The sequence below is a fragment of the Oncorhynchus clarkii genome, chromosome 2 (genome assembly GCF_045791955.1).
Source record: "Oncorhynchus clarkii lewisi isolate Uvic-CL-2024 chromosome 2, UVic_Ocla_1.0, whole genome shotgun sequence".
Classification (NCBI taxonomy): Eukaryota; Metazoa; Chordata; class Actinopteri; order Salmoniformes; family Salmonidae; genus Oncorhynchus; species Oncorhynchus clarkii.
In genome coordinates, this window is record NC_092148.1 from 31,961,437 (window position 1) to 31,988,535 (window position 27,099).

General features: G+C 43.2%; 2 protein-coding genes across 2 annotated transcripts in view; both read left to right on the forward strand.

Moving 5' to 3' along the window:
• Nucleotides 1-1,878: 1,878 nt before the first annotated feature.
• Nucleotides 1,879-6,117, forward strand: LOC139380947 (mediator of RNA polymerase II transcription subunit 18). Its single transcript, XM_071124138.1, has 3 exons — nt 1,879-2,120; nt 2,412-2,508; nt 4,240-6,117. Exons 2-3 carry the CDS (start codon nt 2,436-2,438, stop codon nt 4,791-4,793), a joined length of 627 nt encoding a protein of 208 aa, XP_070980239.1. The 5' UTR covers nt 1,879-2,120; nt 2,412-2,435; the 3' UTR covers nt 4,794-6,117.
• An 8,272-nt stretch (nt 6,118-14,389) lies between these two features.
• The window catches only part of LOC139366611 (forkhead box protein O6-like), a 40,271-nt gene continuing 27,561 nt past the window's right edge, over nt 14,390-27,099 (forward strand). Inside the window, exon 1 of the mRNA XM_071104303.1 lies at nt 14,390-15,671. Within this exon, the coding sequence (XP_070960404.1) occupies nt 15,171-15,671 (501 nt within the window). The 5' untranslated portion in view covers nt 14,390-15,170. The remainder of the gene's footprint in view (nt 15,672-27,099) is intronic.

Genomic DNA, 27,099 nt, shown 5'->3' on the forward strand with positions numbered 1-27,099 from the left:
ATAGGCATAAGAGAAATTGCTAACTATTTCAATCATCAATCCATCATTTATTCATCCATTCCTTACATATAAACCTTTTATAAACACTTTATTAACAGTACTTTCATGTAACGCTATTGTACTTTCTTATTGTTTTTATCAATGTGTTGTAGAATCTTCAAGTCCTCTTCGCATACCGCTTGGGAGAAAATTGTTGATACCCTGCATAAGTAATGAAAGTCATCCAGAATCTTTTAGCTGGTTTTACAGTACAAACAATGTTGACCGGCGCCGCACCCAGATTTTTCATGAGGATAAAAGTGGCCTACATCTCCTTTCCAAAGATTTTTGGCATAGAAAGAGTGTTTTAAGGAATCGTTCACTTGTAATCAGCCCTTTTACAAAGGAGGATCAAGGAATATACTTATGTGAATTGTATAAAAATGACAAGATCACATATGGATTGTCCACATCAGTTGTTCTTGAAAAAGGTTAGTCAGCCTATTATAATTGGAGATAATTTGCAAGCAGATTGATCGTCTACACTAAATTAGTTTACAGCTCACCCTAACCATCTATCTCTTTATTTAGGATCTCACATGCCAATAATAACCACTGTGTCAAGCAGTGGCTTTATGCATGAAGTAACTAAGAATGTGATTACCAGCACATATTACGCACTTGACTCCGCTCTGAACAACACCACCAACAAAAGCATAGGTGAGACCCAAAAGGAGTAGTTCTTAAACCCCAATCTCACTGACTTTCCACATGTTCTCTAACATCAACAGGATTGCCAGATTCTTTACTAACAGCATTTTCTGTAGTAACACTACCCAACACTGTTGCCTCTTTTACAGACAATGGGCCTACTCCTCCAGATAACCGAGAACCTCAATGGCTGGCATCAACAGTAGCTGGAGTCTCTGCAGCTGTGTGCCTTTTCCTTGTTGCACTGGCACTGTTTAAATTATGCCATTTGAAATGGAGAATACTCGCAGGTAGGATAAATATACCGTATTGTTATCTTTGAAGATGGGGAGATCACAATATTAAAACAATTGTTTGGAGATGGTAATGCAGTTTGAGGCCCTATCTGTTTTAAATGGAAATGTTTGTCTGTTTGTTCAAATGTTTAAGCTTCTGCCAATCAACTTCTCTGTGGTGGCCAGGGGACCAGCTTTGTAAGTTATCTTATCTAGCCGACATTACTACTATTATTCTTGATAAAACGATATTGATGATGTTTAGTTGCACATCAGTATAGTATTATGCACATACATCTATGCATCTCCTTTCAACAGGAGGAAGAAACTACACTTGTTTATTCATCCTTGGTTATCAGGAGAGTCCAACAGAGAGATGACATCAGAAATGACAATGAGTGTGTGTACAGTCATATCAGGGTCTAGGAACTAAGAATGACACTACTTTGATGAGAGGCGTAATAAATAGTTTAAATCAAGTGTTTCCATTGTGCTCAGGCACACAAAATGCCAAAAAGGCATACTGTTGTTGTTGGGAATGATTTTTATGCTTTGAATTGGTTTGTTTTATATTCTGTCAAAAAGTTATATAATCACATTTTGGCATGACCTTTTGTTTGTATTAAATTGGTATTGCACTGTGTCACGCACTTCTGTACTTTTAACCTTTAAACCAATATTTAAAAAAATAAAAGGAAGAAAGCCTGCTTTATATATCAAAAAGCATAACGCCTGTGTATTCAGATGTCTATACATTTAATTTGTGACATACTTGTAAACAAGTTGCTGAAATGTAACATTTTGAACTCATCGATCCGCTGAGTTGCTTTCAGAACGTTTTCAAATGCTTTCGGAACGTTTCCGTTCTTGAATGCCCCTTGCTGCATATCGTTGCACAATGCGCAAACGCGGATCTGGGTGAGAAGTATGATAGCGAGCTAGCTATTCCTCCCCCATCACACGGGCTCAACTCTAGCCAATCTGTTACTGTGAACGTTGAAAACGTTTATTTGTACCTGCCTAGCAACCTAGCTAGCTTGTTTCAATGTAACTATGAGCTAACGTTAGCTAGGTTGCAAGTTAGCTTGAATTGCTGCAGTGGCAGTTTGCGAAGGAAGAAGCAGGTACTCGGCAGTCCAAGCCGCCAAACATAAGGTGAGTTAAGTGCATTTTGCCCGATTTCTCAGTGACTTTTTCTTATCGGTGACTTGTTTCATTTTTTCTGTAGCTTATTTGGCTAGCTAGCTAACTGGCTAGCTAACTATTTGTTTGAATGAAATTAGATACTGTCTGTCTAAACTAGCTCCAACTAGCCTGATAGCTTAGCCAGTCGGGAAATATGGCTAGGTTGGAGATGCAATCATTAAGAAATGATGTTTATAGTCATAACGTTAGTCTATGTAATACGAATTGATTGAGGTGTTTTCATTTTTCCCCTTGCTCTAGTTACCTGTCTGACACTGACGAGTGATGGAGGCCCCACCAGTCTCAGTGCTGCCCATCACGGGGGGCACAATTAACATGATGGAGTACCTGCTGCAAGGTGAGTTTACCTCGTTCGAGATTCTTGAGTCTCCAGTAGGGCAGGCGTACCTATTTGGTATTCTGTGGTTGGCTATCTTGTAGGGGTCTTGAAAAATATATCCAGATCATAATCAATGTCAATACAGTGCATTCGGAAAGTATTCAGACCCCTTCACCTTTTTCCACATTTTGTTATGTTATAGACTTATTATAAAATGTATTAAATCGTTTTTTCCCCTCATCAATCTACACACAATACCACATAATGACAAAAAAAATAGGTATTGCGAATGTAAAAATAAATAAAATATTACATTTTCATAAGCATTCAGAACCTTTACTCAGTACTTTGTTGAAGCACCTTTGGCCGTGTGATTACAGCTCAAGCACTTTGTCTTCCTGGGTATGACTTTACAAGCTTGCCACACTCGTATTTGGTGAGTTTCTCCCATTCTTCTCTGCAAATCCTCTGTCAGGTTGGATGGGGGGCATCGCTGCACAGCTATTTTCAGCTCTCTCCAGAGATGTTTGATAGGGTTCAAGTCCGGGCTCTGGCTGGGGCACTCAAGAACATTCAGAGACTTGTCCCAATTCACTCCTGCGTTGTCCTGTTGAAATGTGAACCTTTGCCCCAGTCTGAGGTTCTGAGTGCTCTGGAGCAGGTTTTCATCAAGGATCTCTCTGTACTTTGCTCCGTTCATCTTTCCCTCGACCCTGACAAGTCTCCCAGCCCCTGCTGCTGAAAAACATCCCCACAGCATGATGTTGCCACCTCCATGCTTTCCCGTAGGGATGGTGCCAGGTTTCTTCCAGACGTGACGCTTTGGCATTCAGGCCAAAGAGTTCAATCTTGGTTTCATCAGACCAGAGAATCTTGTTTCTAATGGTCTGAGTCCTTTAGGCAAATGCCAAGCGGGTTCTCCCATCTCCACAGAGGAACTCTGGAGCTCTGTTAGAGTGACCATCTGGTTTTTGGTCACGTCTCTGACCAAGGCCCTTCTTCCTCGATTGCCCAGCTCTAGGAAGTCTTGTTGGTTCCAAACTTCTTCCAGTTTTAAGAATGATAGAGGCCACTGTGTTCTTGGGGACCTTCAATGGTGCAGATTTGTTTTTGTACCCTTCCCCAGATCTGTGCCTCAACATAATTCTGTCTCTGAGAGGTTTTTGCTCTGCCATGCACTGTCAACTGTGGGTGTCTGCCTTTCCAAATCATGTCCAATCAATTTAATTTATCACAAGTGGACTCCAATCAAGTTGTAGAAACATCTCAAAGATGATCAATGGAAACAGGATGCACCAGAGCTCAATTTTGAGTCCCATAGCAAAGGCTCTGAAAACTTATGTAAATAAGGTATTTCTGTTTTTTTATTTGTATAAACCTGTTTTTGCTTTGTCATTATAGGGTATTGTGTGTAGATTGAGGAAAGAAATGTATTGTATTAATTTTAGAATAAGGCTGTAACGTAACAAAGTCTGCATAAAGTCAAGGGGTCTGAATACTTTCCGAATGCACTGCATGTTCAGCTGAAGAACCCATACCAGCCCCTGTGCTGTGGCTTGGTCATCTCTGTATCAGTTAGTTGCGATTCAATAATTGAAAATTGCTGTCTATTTCTATTGAGGCCTTTTACATTTTTGAATTTGCATTTCAATTCACTCTTAAAAAGTCCAAATGGCAAGTTGCACTGATTCAAGCTACACTTGATAATATAACATTGCTTACACCGTTCTGTCATGTCACCACACTCAGGCAGCGTCTTGGACCAGGCCCTCGAAAGCCTATTGCACCGCCTCCGGGGCCTTTGTGACAACATGGAACCCGAGACATTTGCCGACCATGAGCTGGTCTACCTCCTGAAGGGCCAGCAGGGCAACCCGTTCCTGTTGCGAGCCCGCCGCTCCCTCTCCCACCCCACAGTGCCCTGGCACCTGCGCTACCTGGGCCAGCCGGAGGTGGGTGACAAGTCCCGCCACGCGCTGGTTCGCAACTGTGTGGATGTGGCCGCCTCGCACAGCCTGCCCGACTTCCTCAATGAAATGGGCTTCCGCATGGACCACGAGTTCATAGCCAAGGGCCACATTTTCCGCAAAGGTGTGCTCAAAGTGGTAGTTAGTAAACTGTCTCGCATCCTGGTCCCCGGGAATACAGAGAACACTGAGCCGCTGTCACTCTCCTACCTGGTGGAGCTCAGTGTATTGGCCCCTGCGGGCCAGGATACCATGTCAGAGGACATGCGCAGCTTCGCTGAGCAGCTCAAGCCCCTGGTTCACCTGGAGAAGATTGACCCCAAGAGACACATGTAAGAAGGAGTGTTTTATGATGAGCCTCTGTTGGCTGTCATGGACAAAGTGTAGTTTTTATTAAAACATATTTTTTTTTTACATGGGACTTATTTTTGTATGATTCCTATGAGAAAGCGCTTTCCCACAGTCCTTTGTCTCTGTAAATGAACTCTAGATCTCTCAATCTTGATGCGTGTCTCGTCCATTTGGAGAAGGACCATCTGTCATTTGGATGTTAGTGGTGTTTGACAAGGACTTCACAGGAGGTTTATGACATAGCCAACATGGCTGATGTGACAAATGAGGCTTTGAATGAGTCAATAAATAACAATGTTTCTATTCACAGTGCCGAACTCTTAGAATATACGTTTTGTGTAGTGCTTTGTTCTGACTTTGAGATGTTTTAAGAAATGCACAGCGCTATAGTGTTTATAAAAAAATGTTTTTCTCAACTCAACAGTGTCCTATTGGTTTGCAGCACTCAACAAGTGAGTGTGCAGCAGGACACAACATCGTGTAATGTTCAGACAGGCCAGTTTGTTCTAATCTACATATTCATAACATATCCTGACATGTAGAATAATGTATCATAACATTTAAGTCGTTTAGCAGATGCTCTTATCCAGAGCGACTTACAGGTGCAATTGGGCATCACTAGCTTAAGGACACATCGACAGATTTTCCACTGGCTCGGGGAATCAAACCAGCGACCTTTAGGTTACTGGCCGAATGCCCATCCTGCCGCCCCATCATTCCAGCTCTATTAATAACATTTCTATCTGCCATATTCCCCAATGTTTGTATTCTAAATGTTGACAGGTGCCATTTCCATTGACTACCACTAGGGAGCTCTCCTACTCTATTTGTAAAAACAGCCTTTCTGGTTAGAGCCAGTTATATTTGCACCTCGGATCATCTACACATGAGCTGTGGTTGCCATGGTAATAGTTAGCCACGAGATCTGCACATCTCATCCCACAACTCTAATTAGCTTTTTCAATTGCTTAATGATATATATACCTGTGAAAGCTTTCCCTTTCTTCCTCTCACAAAAGCATTGATTTCCCTTCCCCTCTCATTTCTCTTAACCCATTACTACATCAATGGCAACCTGTGTGGAGGGAGGCTCTTTTGAGTACAAGACTTGAGGCCTCAGGTTGTTTAATCTACAGTCATAATTTCAAAATGGTCTATTGTGTCATCATGTCCATTCTTGGCTAGAGATCAGTTTTCCTCTGATGCCCTCCCATATACAGTGCATTCGGAAAGTATTCAGACCCCTTCACTATTTCCACATTTTGTTCCAGCCTTATTCTAAAATTGATTAAATACAGTTTTTCCTAAATCTACACACAATACCCCAGAATGACAAAGTGAAAAAAGGTTTTGAGAAATGTTTTCACATTTATTAAAAAATAAAAATAATATTGTTTACATAAGTTTTTAAACCCTTTGCTATGAGACTCGAAATTGAGCTCATGTTTCCATTGATCATCCTTGAGACATTTCTACAACTTGATTAGAGCACCGGTGGTGAATTCAATTGATTGGACATGATTTGGAAAGGCACACACCTGTCTATATAAGGTCCCACAGTTGACGGTGCATGTCAGAGCAAAAATCAGAGCTTCTCTGTGGAGATGGTTGTCCTTCTGGAAGGTACTCCCATCTCTGCAGCACTCCACCAATCAAGCCTTTATGGTAGAGTGGTCGGACGGAAGCCACTCCTCAGTAAAAGGCACATGACTGACCGCTTGGAGTTTTCCAAAAGACACCTAAAGGACTCTCAGACCATGAAAAAACAGATTCTCTTGTCTGATGAAGCCAAGATTGAACTCTTTGGCCTGAATGCCAAGCGTCACGTCTGGAGGAAACCTGGCTCCATCACTTCAGTGAAGCATGGTGGTGGCAGCATCTTGCTGTGGGGATGTTTTTCAGCGGCAGGTACTGGGAGACTTGTCAGGATCGAGGGAAAGATGAACGGAGCAAAGTGCAGAGATCCTTGATGAAAACCTGCTACAGAGCACTCGGGACCTAAGACTGGGGCAAAAGTTCACCTTCCAACAGGACAACGACCCTAAGCATACAGCCAAGACAATGCAGGAGTGGCTTCGGGACAAGTCTCCCTAATGTCCTTGAGTGGCCCAGCCAGAGCCCAGACTTGAAACCGATCGAACATCCCTGGAGAGACCTGAAAAAAGCTGTGCGGCGACACTTGAGAGTGAGAGTATCTACAGAGAAGAATGGGAGAAACTCCCCGGTGTGCCACGCTTGTAGCGTCATACCCAAGAAGGCTCGAGGCTGTAATCGCTGCCAAAGGTGCTTAAACAAAGTACAGAGTAAAGGGTCTGAATACTTACAGTACCAGTCAAAAGTTTGTACACACTGACACACTCCAGCTACATGAGGTCTAGCATTGTCTTGTATTAGGAGGAACCCTGGGCCAACCGCACCAGCATATGGTCTCACAAGGGGTCTGAGGATCTCATCTCGGTACCTAATGGCAGTCAGGCTACCTCTGGCGAGCACATGGAGGGCTGTGCGGCCCCCCAAAGAAATGCCACCCCACACTAAGATTGACCCACCGCCAAACCGGTCATGCTGGAGGATATTTCAGGCAGCAGAACGTTCTCCACGATGTCTCCAGACTGTCGCGTCTGTCACGTGCTCAGTGTGAACCAGCTTTCATCTGTGAAGAGCACAGGATGCCAGTATCGAATTTGCCAATCTTGGTGTTCTCTGGCAAATGCCAAACGTCCTGCACGGTGTTGGGCTGTAAGCACAACCCCCACCTGTGGATGTCGGGCCCTCATACCACCCTCATGGAGTCTGATTCTGACCGTTTGAGCAGACACATGCACATTTGTGGCCTGCTGGAGGTCATTTTGCAGGGCTCTGGCAGTGCTCCTCCTGCTCCTCCTTGCACAAAGGCGGAGGTAGCGGTCCTGCTGTTGGGTTGTTGCCCTCCTACGGCCTCCTCCACGTCTCCTGACGTACTGGCCTGTCTCCTGGTAGCGCCTCCATGCTCTGGACATTACGCTGACAGACACAGCAAACCTTCTTGCCACAGCTCGCATTGATGTGCCATCCTGGAGGAGCTGCACTACCTGAGCCACTTGTGTGGGTTTTAGACTCCGTCTCATGCTACCACTAGAGTGAAAGCACCGCCAGCATTCAAAAGTGACCAAAACATCAGCCAGGAAGCATAGGAACTGAGAAGTGGTCTGTGGTCACCACCTGCAGAACCACTCCTTTATTGGGGGTGTCTTGCTATTTGACTATAATTTCCACCTGTTGTCTATTCCATTTGCACAACAGCATGTGAAATGTATTGGCAATCAGTGTTGCTTCCTAAGTGGACAGTTTGATTTCACAGAAGTGTGATTGACTTGGAGTTACATTGTGTTGTTTAAGTGTTCCCTTTATTTTTTTGAGCAGTGTATATTTTCATTGGTTTAACACTTTTTTGGTTACTACATGATTCCATAAGTGTTATTTCATAGTGTTGATGTCTTCACTATTATTCTATAATGTAGAAAAAAGTAAAAATAGAGAAAAACCCTTGAATGAGTAGGTGTGTCCAAGCTTTTGACTGGTACTGTATGTAAATGTGATATTTCATTCTGATTTTTTTTGCTTTGTCATTATGGGGTATTGTGTGTGTACATTGATGTGTGTGTGTGTACGTTGATGGGGGTGGGGGTGGGGGGGCAATTTAATCCATTTTAAAATGAGGCTATAACATAACAAATTGTAGAAAACGTCAATGGGGCGAAATACTTCCCGAATGCACTGTAGCTGCAAGTGCACATCATGCCCAATGCTCAAAGGGATACTGCGAGATTTTGTTTTCATACTTACCCATAGTCAGACGAACGAGTCAGGCGAACGAATGGATACCATTTTTAGTCTCTGCATGCAGTTTGCATATCATTAGCTTAGGACAATTGCTGTAAGTCTCCCGGTACAGTAGCGAGCTTTAGGGAACTACTCCAAAGCTGGGTGGTTGGTCATGTATAATCTTACAAAGCTAAACATACTGTCGTCATAGATATTTTATAAATGTGTTACTTTTACTGAACATAAGAAATACGATTCTATCCACTTCCTTATTCATTCACTGATGTCGTATAGAGATTGCAAAGTTGTATTTGTCCCACCAGGGTGTCTGTGAGCGCACGGCCAGTGCCATTGAGACAGGTAATGGAAAAGTAGGTAAGTAGAATAATGACCTAAAGGCGAGGTCTTGCTCATTGGTAGAGAGGACTAGGAAGCATTTCAACATGGGCTCACCTGCCCTCACTTCCGGCCTGCCTTACAACATGTCTGTCCCATTGCCATTAAGTCTGCTTGGAATTATTCAAATACAGCCCTTTTCTGTGCACAGAATTCCATAGTGGCTGATTTATCAATGAAAGTACAAGATAGAGACACAGCCCTTCTTACCACTTTGACCAACAACCAAAACCAGACTCATGGCCCGAAGGACAAGGACTGAGTCTGATGTTTCTTGCTGCCTGTAAAGTGAATTATATATTAAAGAAGCAGATGCCTCTTGCCCAGGGCTGTTTATGTCCAGCCCATCATACACAACATTCTGCTGGCTTTATTCCACTTAAACTTGTGTTTAGTAGCCTGATCTCTGGTCATGAGCCCCCCCCCCCCCCCCCCCCCGCCCTGTGTACCTCTCCTCTGTGCTGCCTGAGGAACCCAGCCAGGCTAATCAGCTGCTTGGCATCGGGCCCTCTCAGCCATTGTGGATCCAGCCAACCAATGGTTTCTTCTTGTGCGAGTGAGTGATTTAACTCACTGCCGGAGGCAGAGGCCAAGCGATGGTGCCTCAGTTTCTTAGAAAATAGAGCTCAGAGTTCCTCCTAAAAACCAGATTAAACAATGAGGTAAATGCAGTAACATGACCTCTTGGGTTGCACACAGTCAATAGTAATGTTCATCATGTGCAGTCAGTAGTAAAAGCATATAGCGATCTTTGGCTCAGCAGAAGGTTATGGACATCTCATAGACTACCCCTATTAAGAAATATGAATCGTATTAATCGAGGATTGTCAGGATAATGTACTTGCAGATAATGTACTTATATGCCCATTGTAGAGGGGCATGGACATAACCCTGACCTTTCCACTCCTCATCTCACCCGCCATGGCTCTAATAAGTGGGAAATCAATGTGTATTCCCCAATGTCATGTTCATGTATTTGACAACCAGAACACACATCTATGCCACCTTACCATCTTCTGCCACCCAAAGAAACAGCCTAGTACAGGAGAATTGTCAAGGAGATTTTTATCATCCAGACATTGTTTAACTTGTAAATAGGATTAAGCGGGCCACTATCGTATTAGTTAAACCTCTCACTGTCAGAGCCCTCAAAACAACAGAGGAAAGAAACTGTTACCTGCGCACCACTTTTATCCCACTCCGCTGCATTCCGTCGTAATTATAGCCTCTTGGATCCACTCATCTTTGTGCCTCTGAACATTGTGTTCATACCAGGTAGGGCCCGTGCGAAGATCTGTGCCACGATAAGCCTGACTCTTTGCCCAGGGCAGGAAGTATTTAAGTCAGCCCAAGTTGGGCTGGTGCCACGGAGGGGGTGAAATCCAGACTTGCCTACTCAGGAACATTCTTGATAATTGGAAAGGAGCCTCTCCTTCCTGTGTCATTGGGAGCCCATATGCTTGGTGAGGGAGGCGAACTGTGACTGAAGAGGAGGGAGGCGTTTTCCCAGGACGGACATCGGTCTCCCCAGGGCCTCCTTGTGGCTCCTCCAACTCCCAGTCTTCCACTCATCCCAGTACCACCAGAGCGACACGGGTACATGGCCTACTTAAGTAAAGATGTGAGGTTACTGGAGGTGGGAGGGGAATGATGGGTGGGTCTTGGCTGTGGGGAAGTGGGAGGGAACCCTTTATTTTTTGTAGGTGAATGAAATTCCACTGAGTGCTTTTTCGGTGTGCCAATTTACAGGCTTGCCTTGTGCTGTTGTGGAGCAGCTCTTAGCCCAGCCTGCGGCTGCCCCGCTTGTGGCTGAAGTGGTTCGCTGTGGTGAAGGGCTTTTCGAAGATCAGCCACAGAGAGTGCCTTAAGCCAGCCCTCCTGCCTCGGAATGTCTGGTATGGGGACCAGTGTAAAGCAGCCTGCCTGCCTGGACGGGCCGTACACACACTCTCGGCGCTAGTCTCCTGACAGTGACAGGGCCTCCCTCTGTCTCTCCATCTATTCCTCGCCTCCCCTCTTCTCCCTCCTGAGGTGTGGTCCTCTTCCAAGCCTCTGGATTGGGTCCACTGTCTCTCATCACCTCTGATTAGTTATTTTTGTATATGTTCTCTGTCTCAGTAGGAGTTCTTGTTCCGAGACATGTTATGCAATGCTGGCCGAAACTCCATAGCTTGGAAATTGTAACTTTTCAGTGTCTGTGAAGAGTGTGAAGAGCGCCCTGCAAAAATCTAACTAGCATAGTAATAAAAAACTGTCTGTTAAGCTAGAGATACAGTATCTTTTTCGTTGTTGCATGGGCTGCATCTCAATCAACCACATCCGTTGATGTCGGCCTTCATCATCTGCTGTGAAAGGTGGCAGAGCTAGTGTGGTATTTGTCAGACCAGGAGACATCCTGAAGATCGGTCTTCTCACAAAAACATCTGTTGTGTCTGAACGGTTTGGCCTAAACACTAATATGACCCCTCTATTGAAAGGTGAGACTCTCACGAACGCGTTGGTTGATTTCCTCTAGGATGCCCACAAGACTCTTCTGAAGGTAGACCAGTACCATCTCAAAATATTTATGGAAGTATACAACCGTTCAAAAGTTTGGGGTTGCTTAGAAATGTCCTTGTTTTTTAAAGAAAAGCACATTTTTTGTCCATGAAAATAACATAAAATTGATCAGAATTACAGTGTAGACATGGTTAATGTAGTAAATGACTATTGTAGCTAGAAACGGCTGATTGTTTTTGGAATAATTAGGAGTACAGAGGTCCATTATCAGCAACCATCACTCCTGTGTTCCAATGGCACGTTGTGTTAGCTAATCCAAGTTTCTCATTTTAAAAGGCTATTTGATTATTAGAAAACCATTTTGCAATTATGTTAGCACAGCTGAAAACTGTTGTTCTGATTAAAGAAGCAATAAAACTGGCCTTCTTTAGACTAGGTGAGTATCTGGCTCAAAATAGCCAGAATCAAAGGACTTTCTTCTGAAACTCGTCAGTCTATTCTTGTTCTGAGAAATGAAGGCTATTCCATGCGAGAAATTGCCAAGAAACTGAAGATCTCATACAACGCTGTGTACTACTCCCTTCACAGAACAGCGCAAACGGGCTCTAACCAGAATAGAGTGTTGAGACAGGTGTTTTGCGGGTACTATTTAATGAAGCTGCCAGTTAAGGACTTGTAACGTGTCTGTTTCTCAAACTAGACCCTCTAATGTACTTGTCCTCTTGCTCAGTTGTGCACCGTGGCCTCCCACTCATCTTTCTATTCTGGTTAGAGCCAGTTTGCGTTGTTCTGTGAAGGGTTTTTCAAGCGATATATTTATTGGTCATACCATGACACACTATGACACATTCTTCCACCTCACGCATGTGCTATATTTGACATGTACAATTTCACAACTGAGACTTTACTGCATTTTGTAGTCATATTGTGCAACTTTAACTGTACTTACTGTAGTAGGTGTAATGGGTGGGGACTTGGTAGACAATCTCAGCTTGTTCTTTAAATAGATGTTTTTGTGGTTTGGGATCTTTGTGGCCACTTATATCACTCAAGGAATATGTGAGCGCCCATTGTTGTTTGTGTGTGCTGTCAGTCCAACTAAACAATGCTATTCGATCCACCATCTAGTATTGTCCTCAGAACAAAAGCTTCAGCCAAAAACTTCAATCATGGGTAAAATAATGTAGAACATTGACAACCCCTTTCGCAGAACAAATAATGCAATGTGAAGTAAGGTCTGTGTGTGTGTGTGTGTGTGTGTGGCAATGACTGTGGGTTAGTAGTGTAGGCCTACCTATCTCATAACTGGTGCGTGCAGACATTCCGTAATGGCCACGACATTGCCCAACCGCTCACCTGATCCTGGCTTGGTTTCTTCACTAGACAATGGGCAGCAAGCCAACATGCAGTCTAAGGGTCCACCCCAAACACTTTAAGATGACATTTTATTCCTCACGAATGAAAAACATATAAAAACAAGTATTTAAAAGTCACTGCCATGATCCTGAATCTATCCTGTATTCTTTTGAACACTGTATTAGTGAGCAACCCATGTACAGTAAATTAGATGTCTCCATGTGTGTAATAACTGTGTAATAGGATTGTAAAGCAAGTTTTATTTATTTTGGTGGAAAGTACAGTATAGGTCAGCATTTGGGTATATGTTTTCCATTCCTGTGTGGTTCAAAAAATGCATTATGGGTTAGGCAGCCCCCTATGTCTATTTTTACTTTTCTAGTTTTATGTAGTTTATAGGGCTCTTGTCTGTTTTTCGAAAACCACTGACCCATATGTTTTGAGTTAGACTAACATGGTGTCTAAATACCCCGTCTGTGACTACTCTTTGCTTTTGTTCACCTTTGACTATTACTGTCAATGACAAATATGTGATGCAGACTTACCACCAATAAAATGATAAATTCTCAGTCAAAGTAAAGGACACTACATTGATTACATTATTAATCTGAATTAACCCCTTCGGCCATATAATCAGCCAATGGACAACGTGGTCTGAACTGCGGTAGCCAATCGCGTCTAAGCACCTGAGCAATGCGCCCGCCCAGCTGTCAATTTTGACACATGAGGAGGCGGCACCATACAGTGGGCGGAATCCCCTCGGTCAATGTAGCAATCTGGTTGTTACACACACGGGTCAAACAGGGGCTGCCACTGGGAGTCTGACATCCTCAACGGTCATTTCTGCAAGTGTAGAAAGAAACAGGCTGCTGTAACGCATCGAAACTTGGCAAAAGCGATTTTAGAAAATTATGTGCTACGCCTACATTTTCTTCCGGTGATGGAGGGAAAAGAGCAGAGATAATTGAACAGCATGTAGCTATTTAATTTTTTCTTCACTCATATCGGATTAGAATCTGGGGTTACCTAATCTCTGTTAATCTGAACTAAATCTATCTAATTGTGGTAGAAAACTACACTCCCGCTGTTCTGGTGCACCACCAGAGACGCTTTGCGCATCAGTGGGTCTTTTGGGACACCGTGCCGCCAAAAGGAGATTATCAACTGATTCTCCAAGACTGATCATAAGGACATTAAGAGAGTATATCTGCACCAAATTCTCTTAAGAGTGAAAGTTAGGCTAATTGGAATCTGGAGACCAAATATCGCATTAAAACGCGCAGCAGCCACTTTTCCAGAGATTAAGAACATTATGCATATTTTTCATGTTGCAACAACATACCGCTTTATGATGGGGTTGATATGATATGTGAGAGAGTTCTGGCCGGGGTGTTCTAAACATGTTCTGGGAGTAATGTGCGCGCCATCCAATGGCAGCATCTATTCCACACCACAGCGTCAGCGCGTCATCAGTTCACATTTACGAAACGAGTTTTATTAAATGAGGACATGTGAGGGGATCTGAGAGTAAGAAAAGGAGATTGGAGATAGACATGTTAGAAATACTAGAGGCGAGCAATACGTGTGTTACAATTATTTATCAAGTGGACAACAACAGACTGATGCTGGACTGTGCAATGTCTGGAAGTGTGTCGCTTTTTTAAAAGACACATGCGACCCGATTTTAAAAAAAGTATAATTGCAATTGAATTCGGAATCGTTTGTGTGTGACTGAATGGATTTGCATTTGCCAGCCTATTCCGTGAAGACTGGAATATTTAATAATTTGCGATAATCACACATCATCGCTTGTCTGTGCTGTCTGCACAATCCTGTTGATTTAAAATTATCATTGTCTAATGTTTTTTCGGATCCTTTCGACGGCTCTCTGCATCTCTATTCTCGTTATATGAGGTATCATCTGTTGCTGCAGCCGGATGAACTGACACTGTCATGCATTTGGATTGACTCTAGCTGCTGGAGATGTAGGCAATTCCCAATTCCCCCAATTGAACATGTTTTATTTCAGGTAAAATGGGAGAACGATTATTGTTACTATTATTGCTACTCTTATCGTTACATGCGGGTCGGTGATAGCCCACTGCAGACGAGCTATTCAACATTATCCATCTCCACAGCAGCCGGCTTCTCTTGAGATTTGATCGTTACTTTATTGAATCAGACTGTAATATCCTCGTCACGAGACGGATTTCGGTTTGAAGTAGGCCTAGTATTGGAGACAATACGGGAATAGTGGAGGTATTGTATTTCTTTCTAACTCGGTTATTCCTTCACAACTGAAGATAAATGTTGATGATGGAGGACGACGAATTGGCTCATCAGGTTGATATCGATTCGGATTTCGAGCCGCAAAGCCGGCCTCGCTCGTGCACTTGGCCACTGCCTTGTCCGGAGGATTTCCCCGAAGTGCAGGAGGTCAATGGGGGTCTTCAACTGACGACCATCAAGGTGGAACCAGATGACAATCTAGCCGTTTCAGCGTGCAGAGCGGGGAGAATGGGTGGCACGCCGACCGAGCTGAAGCATCCAGCAGTCGCCCCGGCTCCCATCCGGGCGACGCACCCATGCTTGGCCAGCGCGGCACTTGATGTGACTGGACAATTGCGCAAAGCCAAATCCTCGCGGCGGAACGCATGGGGTAACCAGTCGTACGCGGACCTTATCACACGAGCCATTGAAAGCACCCCTGAAAAAAGACTCACGCTTTCACAGGTCTATGATTGGATGGTCCGCTATGTTCCCTATTTCAAGGATAAGGGCGACAGTAATAGTTCAGCTGGATGGAAGGTAAGCGCATGTCTAACAATTGTTATAATATAAAATACTTTATGTCGCTATTAAACACACCAGAAGTCTCAGCCAAGACAACATTGGGTATGCTATTCCTGGGCTATAGGCTACATTATTGCACATGTAGTGTATATTACATTGCCACATGTCACACTTTAGGGTCGTTACGCATGAATGGTGCCATGTAATTATCCCTCGCGTCAATGGCACTGATCAATAAATGACTGTAGCCTACCATTGACAGCAACATGGAATGGAGCTGGGTAGAGGTTGGAAAAGCACGGTGCATACCTTCATAATTCCATCTTCGGTTTGGCTACGTGTATACAGTAAATGAGTAACCGCCCCCTTTTCACAGCCTATGAGCATGAAAATGCACACATGGCAAGCATTTTTATATTGGTTCCTTTGGTTTCTCTCCTCTCTCCTTTTTCCTCTCTCTCTCACACTATCTCCATGTGTGTGAGACGGAGAAATAGGCCCTAGACAGAGGCATATAGCCAATTAAAAATCTATTTTCACTTCAAATATTTGTTGTACACCTACTTTATACTCTCTTTTTAAGGTGTCACTTGAGAGACACTTGTAGTTGTAGCTGGTCAGCTGTCAATGGTGTAAATACCCACTGGGCACTTGGTTGAATCAATGTTGTTTCCACGTCATTTCAATTAAATTACATAGAACCAACATGGAATAGATGTTGAATTGACGTCTGTGCCCAGGGGTTAGGCTATTCAAAAGGGGCTTTTCTCCAGACACGCATACGCACACACACATACACACACACAGACTACCACCTGTCTCGCCAGCAGCCTAGAACAGCCTCTCCGGGATGTCTGCCCATTTTACTGTATCAGCCTCATTATTATACCGTCTCACTCCTATCGCTGTTCTTCATTAACACAAGCTAATGTTAAGAACATAAAATCCCAAAGTAACAAGGAAAGTTAGAGGCACAAGTGTGGCTGTTGATATTGTACCTCTCCGAGAGGAGATCTTGAGGGCCAGACATGATGAGGTCACAGGTGGGAGAGTTTTATAAACCCACACCAGAACACTTCTCCAGGTAGAAGAACCCTTTATGGTTCCAGATAGAACGTTTTCACCCAACGAAGAACACTTTTGGAATCCTTTCTTTCACAGACACAAGGTTCCAAAGAAACATTTTGTATGAAAAAGGTTCCAAAAGGTTCCATGTAGAACCCTCGTCCCTGAAGATCAGAAGAACCCTTTTAGAACCTTTGTGAAATTCACAGCAGTTTGAACCGTTGTCGTGCATGCAGTGGGATTGACTGTAGTATCCCACCCCTCTTCGCTGTCAGTCATTCCTGTTGGTTCCCTCCTAAGAGGCTGTTTTGAAAGCTACTGTCATGGTCTCTTTTTCTGTCTGTGTGATCGTATCAAATCAATATTTATTGGTCGTGCACACATATTTTGCAGGTGCAGCCAAATGCTTGTGTTTCCAACTCCCACAGTGAAGTAATACCTAACAATCAAAAAAAATAGGAAATATCAGGACGAACAATGTCAGAGTCCGGAATATACACTGAGTTTACAAAACATTAAGAACACCTGCTCTTTCCATGACATACAGACTAGGTGAATCCATGATCCCTTATTGATATCACCTGTAGATGAAGATGAGGAGACAGGTTAAAGAAGGATTTTTAAGCCTTGAGACAATTGAGACATGGATTGTGTATGTGTGCCATTCAGAGAGTGAATGGGCAAGGCAAAATATTTAAGTGCCTTTGAACGGGGTATGGCAGTAGTTATGGTAGCACCGAGTGTGTCAAGAACTGCAATGCTGCTGGGTTTTTCACATTCAACAGTTTCCTGTGTGTATCAAGAAGGATCCACCACCCAAATAACATTCAGCCAACTTCATACAACTGTGGGAAGCATTGGAGTCAATATGGGCCAGCATCCCTGTGGAACGCTTTTGACACCTTGTAGAGTCCCTGCCCCGACGAATTGAGGCTGTTCTGAGGGGAAAAAAAGGTGCAATCAATATTAAGGAAGGTGTTCCTAACGTTTTGTACACTCAGTGTATATGTATATGATGGCGTGTATAGACATTATTATTATAATACTTTTTTTTTTTACCTTTATTTAACTCGGCAGGTCAGTTAAGAACAAATTCTTACTTTCAATGACTAGTCCAACGCTCTAACCACTAGGCTACCTGCCGCCCCATTATGGACAGTATATGAATAGAACAGGTGTATACAGTATATACATAAAAACACACCCACTGTACATGTAGGCTATGTTGTGATGGTTTTACCCTCACAATTTAACGGTGAGATCCTCCAAAACATATGAGAAAATCATCAGGGCTAGTTTGATTGCTCACTACTTATTGTGAATCGACATGGTTAGGTCAGGGTTTCACAAGGGGCGGGCTAAGCAGGGCACAACGTCGTGGAGCGTTCCGATCTTACGTAGAACTAACATGCCTCTCTGACATGTCGAATCAGTAATAATGTGGGCTCTATTCATGACATTGCAATGTTCAACAAAGCTAGCCTTGAACACGAGCCCAAAAAGCAGCTTTGAAAGGACCACAGCTAGTAATCAACACCAGAACACGTAGACAGAGGATTCAGAACTACACTAATACCACCCCATAAAAGAGTGAAAATCGCACATGTCAGTTCATCACCTACCAGGTATTTCATGCTTGGCAAGTGTCAGTTTCGTCTTTCACAACCAGGCTCAGAGTAATGAACCAACACTTTATTGGTGTACATGTGAGAAATGCTTGGAGGCCTGGGGTTTTAAGTGTTTATTTTCCATTTTAACCTGACTTTGTCTTTATGATCTGTATGTCTCTCTTTGTGGAGTTCGGTCGTCTTCACATAAACACCTGTTGTAGTCAGTCTGGTTCTAAAAGAGGCCTTTGGGTGTGTCCCAAATGGCGCCCAATCCCATAAGGGCCCTGGTCAAAAGTGGTGCACTACATGGGGCGCAGGGTGCACTTAGGTAGTCACGAGTTGAGGAGTATGTCGAGTTCAGTCCTTTAGTCTGCTTAGCCTTAATCACCAAGCGCCTGACTAACTCTTAACTCTTTAAGTCCAGCCCATTTAAGTGAGCACTGCTAAGGTGTGTCTGCAGGTGGCTTAGCCCTTGTTATCCCCGCCCTGTACCTCGACGGCAGTGGCACCGCTAACAGACATTTTTTTTATTATGTACACAACAAATACACAACAAATACAAAAAAAAACGGAATTATACAAACAAGAGTACATAAACCTAACAGACAGGGGTACTACATATCAAGATTAATTCCAAATTGTTACATACTTTTATGGTGTGCATTGCTTTTTTGTTTTTACATTTACTGATTATTTCAAAAATAATATTTCAATTCTATCTTAAATAATGTGAAGAGGGGTTTGGTCTCTCCCCACTTCATTTTATGGACAAAGAATCTTCCATGAAAGATAAACAAATTAACAATTAAAGTTAAATCAGGGTCCAGATCATTTGGATCAAAATTAAAACGTAATATCAGAATCTTTCCAATTAACAGTAATAGTTGTTTATTTGAAAATAAAATCTTCTAACTCACACCAAAATCTTTTGACATAAGAACAGTCCCAAAATAATTGGTCAAGAGTCTCTGGGTCACAACCACAAAATACACATTTGTTATCAATAGCTATTTTAAACCTCTGTATAATAAAGGTATTTACAGGGTCGATTCTATGAATGAGTTTGTATGATACTTCTTTCACCTTATTAGATATACAATATTTACCAGATAACAACAAAACTTTGTTCCAGTTCACTTGTCCTAGGGCTCCATTCCAGTACATTTTAGCAGAGGGAATAGTAACATATTGACATAGCTAACAGACTTTAACCGCGAAGCGACAGCCCAGCTTTATCTTTAGCACTAGTGTCACTCAGTCAGCGAGACCGACAGTTACGAAACGGGCAAATTAGGGGGTTTGACTCCCTGGAAGATTGAGAAAGTCTGAGGACCAGGGTAATTATGAACACAGGTTTATTATGAACGGTGCGAGGCGAGAGGCGCGGTCCGTCCCAGGTAATGAAGGTGTTTAGGAAAGTTGTTTTAAAGCAAGGCGTAATTGCAGTAATAGCCTTGGCCTGGTTTCATTGAGAGACGTTGTAGGTAATGAAAACATACACTTAAGAGGAAGCACTCGCGAAATCAGGCCTGAGGAGACAGTGTTTAACGCGACACAACCCCATCGTCCGTACAGCAGCCGTTTGTATGTAATAAAAACGTATGGTATAGTCAATAATCACTTTAAATGATGGACTGTGCAAGGGCTTAACGTCCAGTTGTTGGCCAACTGCTTTTGATGCGAATACTGTCGCAGACTTGCAGCACAGTCCAAATTATGAGTCAGTTGTTTGTAGACGCTATCTCCCTCCCCGTATACATTCGCATACTTACACAATCATATCAGGCTCCCTAATTATTCGTAAGGTGCGTGCGAGTGTGTGTGAGAGTTGGATAAGATTTCTTGCATCATACACTGCATTCCCATTTCAATCAAAAGGCGAAAGCATTTGATGTGGGAACAAGTTTGTTATTTGTTTTGTTTGCGGGAGAAGGAAAAAAAGATAAAAGACAAAAATATTGGTAAGCCGCTGATGAAATTAAATGAAATGGTATGGTTTGCGGAGGAGGATGAGAGGGGGAGGGGTCGGCTAAACGGAGAGGCACAGGCAGACGGCTATTAAGAGAGGTCTGTATGTAGTAGTTCTAATCTGGTCCAAAAGCAGGTAGTCTTTTAAGCTTCCAGTTCCTCTCTCTCTTGGTCTGGAATGGACACCGGATTCCCTCTTGGTTCTAGACAGTGCTGGCAACACACAACTGCTGACTATAAATACCTGCTCCTCTGACTTCTAGGAAGGCTGGAATCTGAGGCCCTGGCCTGAACCTAATCATCTCATTTGAGAAGGCTACTGTAGTGCGTGGGCTTTGTGGTGTTGGCCACGCACACGCACGTACGCAAACACACACAGGCACAGAAACGAACACACACACGCGCACGAATGAGGGCAAGCACACGCAGGACACACACACACATGATGCTGAGAACACACAACACAGGGTCAACAGTGAGTGGTGGTGCTGTGTCTTTGTGGGGGATACTGCAGGGGGAGGGTTTGTCTCATTCTATAGACGTGTGTGTTTGGCCCCTCTGATTGGTGTGACAGCGTGTCACTGCAGAGAATGGTGCGCAGCCTTGCCGCTGACTTCCTAATGTCTATAACGGTGTGTTTTAACTGTGCTTGTGTGTGTAATGCCTGCAGGTGCTACTATATTCATTTAGTTCAAGGAGGTTCAAAGGAGTGTGTGTGTGTGTGTGTGGGGGGGGGGGGGGGGTCTCTGAATGGGTGTTGTTCTATGTGCTACTTAGGGTATATGTGTGTGTGTGTCGCACAGTGTGTGTCAGTGTGTGTGTGTGTAAGCTGCAGGCAGTCAGATGCCAAGGGATTGCGAGGCAGGTCGGAGCGAGTGCGTCAGTCTGACGGTCTAATCTGAAGTGACCAGACTGTTATTTATAATGTGTCTTTAGGTATCAAGCGGACCAAGATGGCATAGGGTCAACCGCTAGATAGCTGCTTGACAGAAATCAGCCAAATCAGAGAGAGTGGAGAGATGAAAAGGGGGAAATAGAAAGAGACAGGAGGAGAGGGGGAGGAGAAGAGGGAGAGTGAAGACTACTGATTGAGTTTGGGCTGTTTGTTTGACATTTTGGAATGACAGGGTTGTATTCATTAGGCATCAAATTAACGAAAATGACTGAAACAGAGAGGGACTCATTTTAAGTTTCTGTTGCGAAACGTTGTAGAACATTTTCCGTTGCCTGCCCTAATGAACACGACCCTGGTGTCCGCTGACGATCACACAATCACATTACAGTGTTACGATAGTCATCACTCTTAAAGGGGATGAAGTCAATTGGATAATATCTGTTTAGTTATTGATTTATACAAATGTGACACTGACATGTGTGCCAACGTCTGTGGAGAGATGTACAGACACTCACAGTGCTGTCAGTACACACAGGCCTTAGCAGAAGAGGGAGAGAAACACTCAAGTTGGGAAATAAGAGGGATATGGCTGTCTCTGTGTGTGAGAGGGTATGTCTATGACTTTGTGTGTAAAAGCTTAGCACAGAAAGGAGACTGATAACTCTTGATTGTGTGTGTGAGTTTGTGCATGAGTGTGTGCGCGTGAGTGTGTGTGTTTGTGTGTGTGCGTCCGTGTTGCGGGTGGGTAGTCTGAGGGTGCAAGACTGGAAACCATCCTAGACTTCAGCTTATTCATATGTTATCCTCTCTTTTGGCTCAGGGGAATTGTGTAATTTGAGAGAGACAGAGAGTGATGCACACAATGAGAGCACAGATGATACAATCTGGATAGATTTATGATGTCTGATTATGAACACCTTATACAGTATCTCTCTCTTGGCACACACTCTCTGTTATGTACATGCATGCACACACCAGCCAGGTCACTCCAGATCCAAGGCGATATATGACATTCATCCTGGTCCCCATGACGTCGGGAGATGCTTTCAAAACCATCCAATAGGGGCAATGGTGAGCGCTATTACCATCAAGTAGGCTTGCGACTTGCTAGCGAGCACCGAGGGTCGCGTGTTCAATCACAGTACTCGGCACTAGGGTTGGGAATATTTGGGCAATATTCAGAGGTGGAAACTTTCCGTGGGAATTAACGGGAATATATGGGAATTAACGGAAATATATGAAAATTAATAATAATTCCTTTTAAATGTAGATGTTTTTTTGCATTGGATATATTTACCATATCATATGGAGACAGAAACATAAACTTTTGACCTTATCATAAGTAGACATAATTGCAAATGATTCAAGCCTTCCAATAGAAATAAAACATTTTTTTTTAGTTAAGAATTGAACTTTAATTTAATGAGTTGATTCTTCACATGGGATGATTTCACTGAAACACAAAAGAAAGGGAATATTGAATGATCCCCAATGATCCATCGTATCTCCCAAAAACGTTTTCAACATAAACTGTAAAATGACAGTATAGAGACTAAAGCTTTGGTTGTCTTCCTCTCCGGCTTCCAAGTCTTCTCCCTGGACCTCCTCAATGTCCACCTCTCGAACATCAGACTCTGAGGCCTCATCTTCACTGTTACTTTCCAACCTTGTTGAGGATGGCTCGTTATCAGGCTCAAAAAGCCTAACATTTTCCCTGATGGCCACCAATTTTTCAACCCTTGTATTGGTCAGCCTGTTGCGTGCTTTGGTGTGTGTGTTCCCAAACAAGGACCAGTTGCACTCTGAGGCGGCTGATGTTGGTGGGATTTGGAGGATGATGGAGGCAACAGGGGAAAGAGTCTCAGATCCACAAAGTCCCTTCCACCAGGTGGCTGATGAGATACAGTGCCTTGCGAAAGTATTCGGCCCCCTTGAACTTTGCGACCTTTTGCCACATTTCAGGCTTCAAACATAAAGAAATAAAACTGTATTTTTTTGTGAAGAATCAACAACAAGTGGGACACAATCATGAAGTGGAACGACATTTATTGGATATTTCAAAATCAAAAACTGAAAAATTGTGCGTGCAAAATTATTCAGCCCCTTTACTTTCAGTGCAGCAAACTCTCTCCAGAAGTTCAGTGAGGATCTCTGAATGATCCAATGTTGACCTAAATGACTAATGATGATGAATACAATCCACCTGTGTGTAATCAAGTCTCCGTATAAATGCACCTGCACTGTGATAGTCTCAGAGGTCCGTTAAAAGCGCAGAGAGCATCATGAAGAACAAGGAACACACCAGGCAGGTCCAAGATACTGTTGTGAAGAAGTTTAAGGCCGGATTTGGATACAAAAATATTTCCCAAGCTTTAAACATCCCAAGGAGCACTGTGCAAGCGATAATATTGAAATGGAAGGAGTATCAGACCACTGCAAATCTACCAAGACCTGGCCGTCCCTCTAAACTTTCAGCTCATACAAGGAGAAGACTGATCAGAGATGCAGCCAAGAGGCCCATGATCACTCTGGATGAACTGCAGAGATCTACAGCTGAGGTGGGAGACTCTGTCCATAGGACAACAATCAGTCGTATATTGCACAAATCTGGCCTTTATGGAAGAGTGGCAAGAAGAAAGCCATTTCTTAAAGATATCCATAAAAAGGGTTGTTTAAAGTTTGCCACAAGCCACCTGGGAGACACACCAAACATGTGGAAGAAGGTGCTATGGTCAGATGAAACCAAAAATGAACTTTTTGGCAACAATGCAAAACGTTATGTTTGGCGTAAAAGCAACACAGCTCATCACCCTGAACACACCATCCCCACTGTCAAACATGGTGGTGGCAGCATCATGGTTTGGGCCTGCTTTTCTTCAGCAGGGACAGGGAAGATGGTTAAAATTGATGGGAAGATGGATGGAGCCAAATACAGGACCATTCTGGAAGAAAACCTGATGGAGTCTGCAAAAGACCTGAGACTGGGACGGAGATTTGTCTTCCAACAAGACAATGATCCAAAACATAAAGCCAAATCTACAATGGAATGGTTCAATAATAAACATATTCAGGTGTTAGAATGGCCAAGTCAAAGTCCAGACCTGAATCCAATCGAGAATCTGTGGAAAGAACTGAAAACTGCTGTTCACAAATGCTCTCCATCCAACCTCACTGGGCTCGAGCTGTTTTGCAAGGAGGAATGGGAAAAAATGTCAGTCTCTCGATGTGCAAAACTGATAGAGACATACCCCAAGCGACTTACAGCTGTAATCGCAGCAAAAGGTGGCGCTACAAAGTATTAACTTAAGGGGGCTGAATAATTTTGCACGCCCAATTTTTCAGTTTTTGATTTGTTAAAAAAGTTTGATATATCCAATAAATGTCATTCCACTTCATGATTGTGTCCCACTTGTTGTTGATTCTTCACAAAAAAATACAGTTTTATATCTTTATGTTTGAAGCCTGAAATGTGGCAAAAGGTCGCAAAGTTCAAGGGGGCCGAATACTTTCGCAAGGCACTGTATGTTGGCACGACTGCCATATTGCATCTCCATCCCAAAGCCCTTGCATGGAAGTGTACTTCGCCAGGCTGCCAAGAACCTTGGCAGGCCAAGGTGGCGAGACATGGTAGTGATGACACCATAGGCCTTGTTGACCTCTGTACCAGACAGGATGATCTTGCCAGCATACTTGTGGTCCAACATGTACGCTGCGGTGTGTATGGGCTTCAGGCAGAAGTCTTCACGCTTTTTGATTATTTCAGAACTGAAGTTTCCTCTGCTTGGAGCAACAGTGAAGTAGGCAGGGCAGTACAGATTTCTTCTCTTACATCTGTAAGCAGAGTCTGAACATCAGACAGGATGGCATTGTCTCCCTCAATCCGTGCAATGGCTACTGCTATAGGTTTCAGGAGTTTCAGGCTGCTTACCACTCTCTCCCAAAATACTTCATCCAGGAGGATCCTCTTAATGGGACTGTCCATATCGGCAGACTGATATGGTCGTTTCTTGGAGAGTCTCCTTTCCCTCCAGGAGACTGTCAAACATGATGACAACGCCATCCCAACGGGTGTTGCTGGGCAGCTTCAATGTGGTGCTCTTATTCTTCTCACTTTGCTTGGTGAGGTAGATTGCTGCTATAACTTGATGATCCTTCACATACCTAACCATTTCCTTGACTCTCCTGTAGAGTGAATCCATTGTTTTCAGTGCCATGATGTTCTTGAGGAGCAGATTCAATGCATGAGCAGCACAGCCAATGGGTGTGATGTGAGGGTAGGACCAAGCAGCTTTCATGTTCGCAGCATTGTCTGTCACCAGTGCAAATATCTTCTGTGGTCCAAGGTCATTGATGTCTGCCTTCAGCTCATCTGCAATGTAGATACCAGTGTGTCTGTTGTCCCTTGTGTCTGTGCTCTTGTATAATACTGGTTGAGGGGTGGAGATTGTGTAGTTAATTATTCCTTGCACACAAACATTTGATCACCCATCAGAGATGATTGCAATACAGTCTGCTTTCTCTGTGATATGCTTGACCTTCACTTGAACTCTGTTTTACTCTGCATCCAGCAAATGAGTAGATAAAGCATGTCTGGTTGGATGGGTGTATGCTGGTCAAAGGACATTCAGAAATCTCTTCCAATACATATTGCCTGTGAGCATCAAGGTGAACCAGTTGCATACACAGCTTGAGCAAGACATTCATCAGCATTTCTCTGACTACATTCCTCCCATGAGTCAAAAAAACTTCTGATTCCAGGAGGACCATGAGCTGTTGCTATCGATAACGTGTCTGTTTCATCATTTTCACCTCGAATAGAAGTAGAGGGACTTTTGTCAGATGTTGCTTGTTGTGAGCGCTGAGGGAACTTTATGCACTTGGCCAGACAATTCTGCATCTTTGTTGCATTCTTCACATATGATTTGGCACAGTATTTGCAAATGTGCACAGCTTTTCCTTCTACATTAGCTGCAGTGTAATTTCTCCACACATCACATAGTGCCCGTGGAATTTTCCTGTAAAGATTAGAAAAAAAATTGTAAAGAAAACCTGTTACTATTCCATGTACAGATAAATAGTTAAGCAGTTAGATTAAACAACTCCTTTGTAAGATACATGTTTTAAAATGAAATATGTATGGAAACAGGTTGATAGTAAAAACTAACTAGCAGAAATTGTTAACAAGATAGAAATTATTTATACACACTTTGCTGTAGGCTACTAATTACTAGTTAACAAAACATAATGTATGTCAAATAAAATAAAATATATTCACCCCACCCAGTATTGTAATCACAATTTACCAGAAAGTATGTAGTCCTTGGCTCAGACAGTGTCATAATGTGGGCTCAATAGTATCTCATTAGTGTGCAAGATCTTGAGAATCAGCTGTACATGTGATGGAAAAGTGCACTGCACATGTGAGGGAAGAATGCACTGTGCATGCAGAGGGTTTTGAATTGGGGATAGTTTATCCAAAATATGCAACAAGACCTAGAATTGCCTTAAGTGTATCCCACAAAAATGTTAACTGTTATAAGCTAACTTTTTTGATGAATTTAAGCAAAATTCCCCAAATTCCTCAGAAGGTTTCCGATCCTTTGCAACCCTACTAGGCCCTCAATTTTAACACTATCCCAAACCTTAACTGTATCATTCAAAATATGTTGGAAATGGCACTCTATTCCCTTTCTAGTGCACTACTTTTGACCAGGTCCCATAGAGCTCTGATCAAAAGTAGTACACTATGTAGGGCATAGGATGCCATTTGGGACGCAGCCCTAGTTACATAGGGTCACTCACTTGGAAGGTTTCCATGTTGAGACTTACCACACTAAACCCCCTTTTCTCTAGTTTTCTCAGGCAGTGTTGTGAGTCAGGCTAGGTCTTTAGGACGTGGACTTTG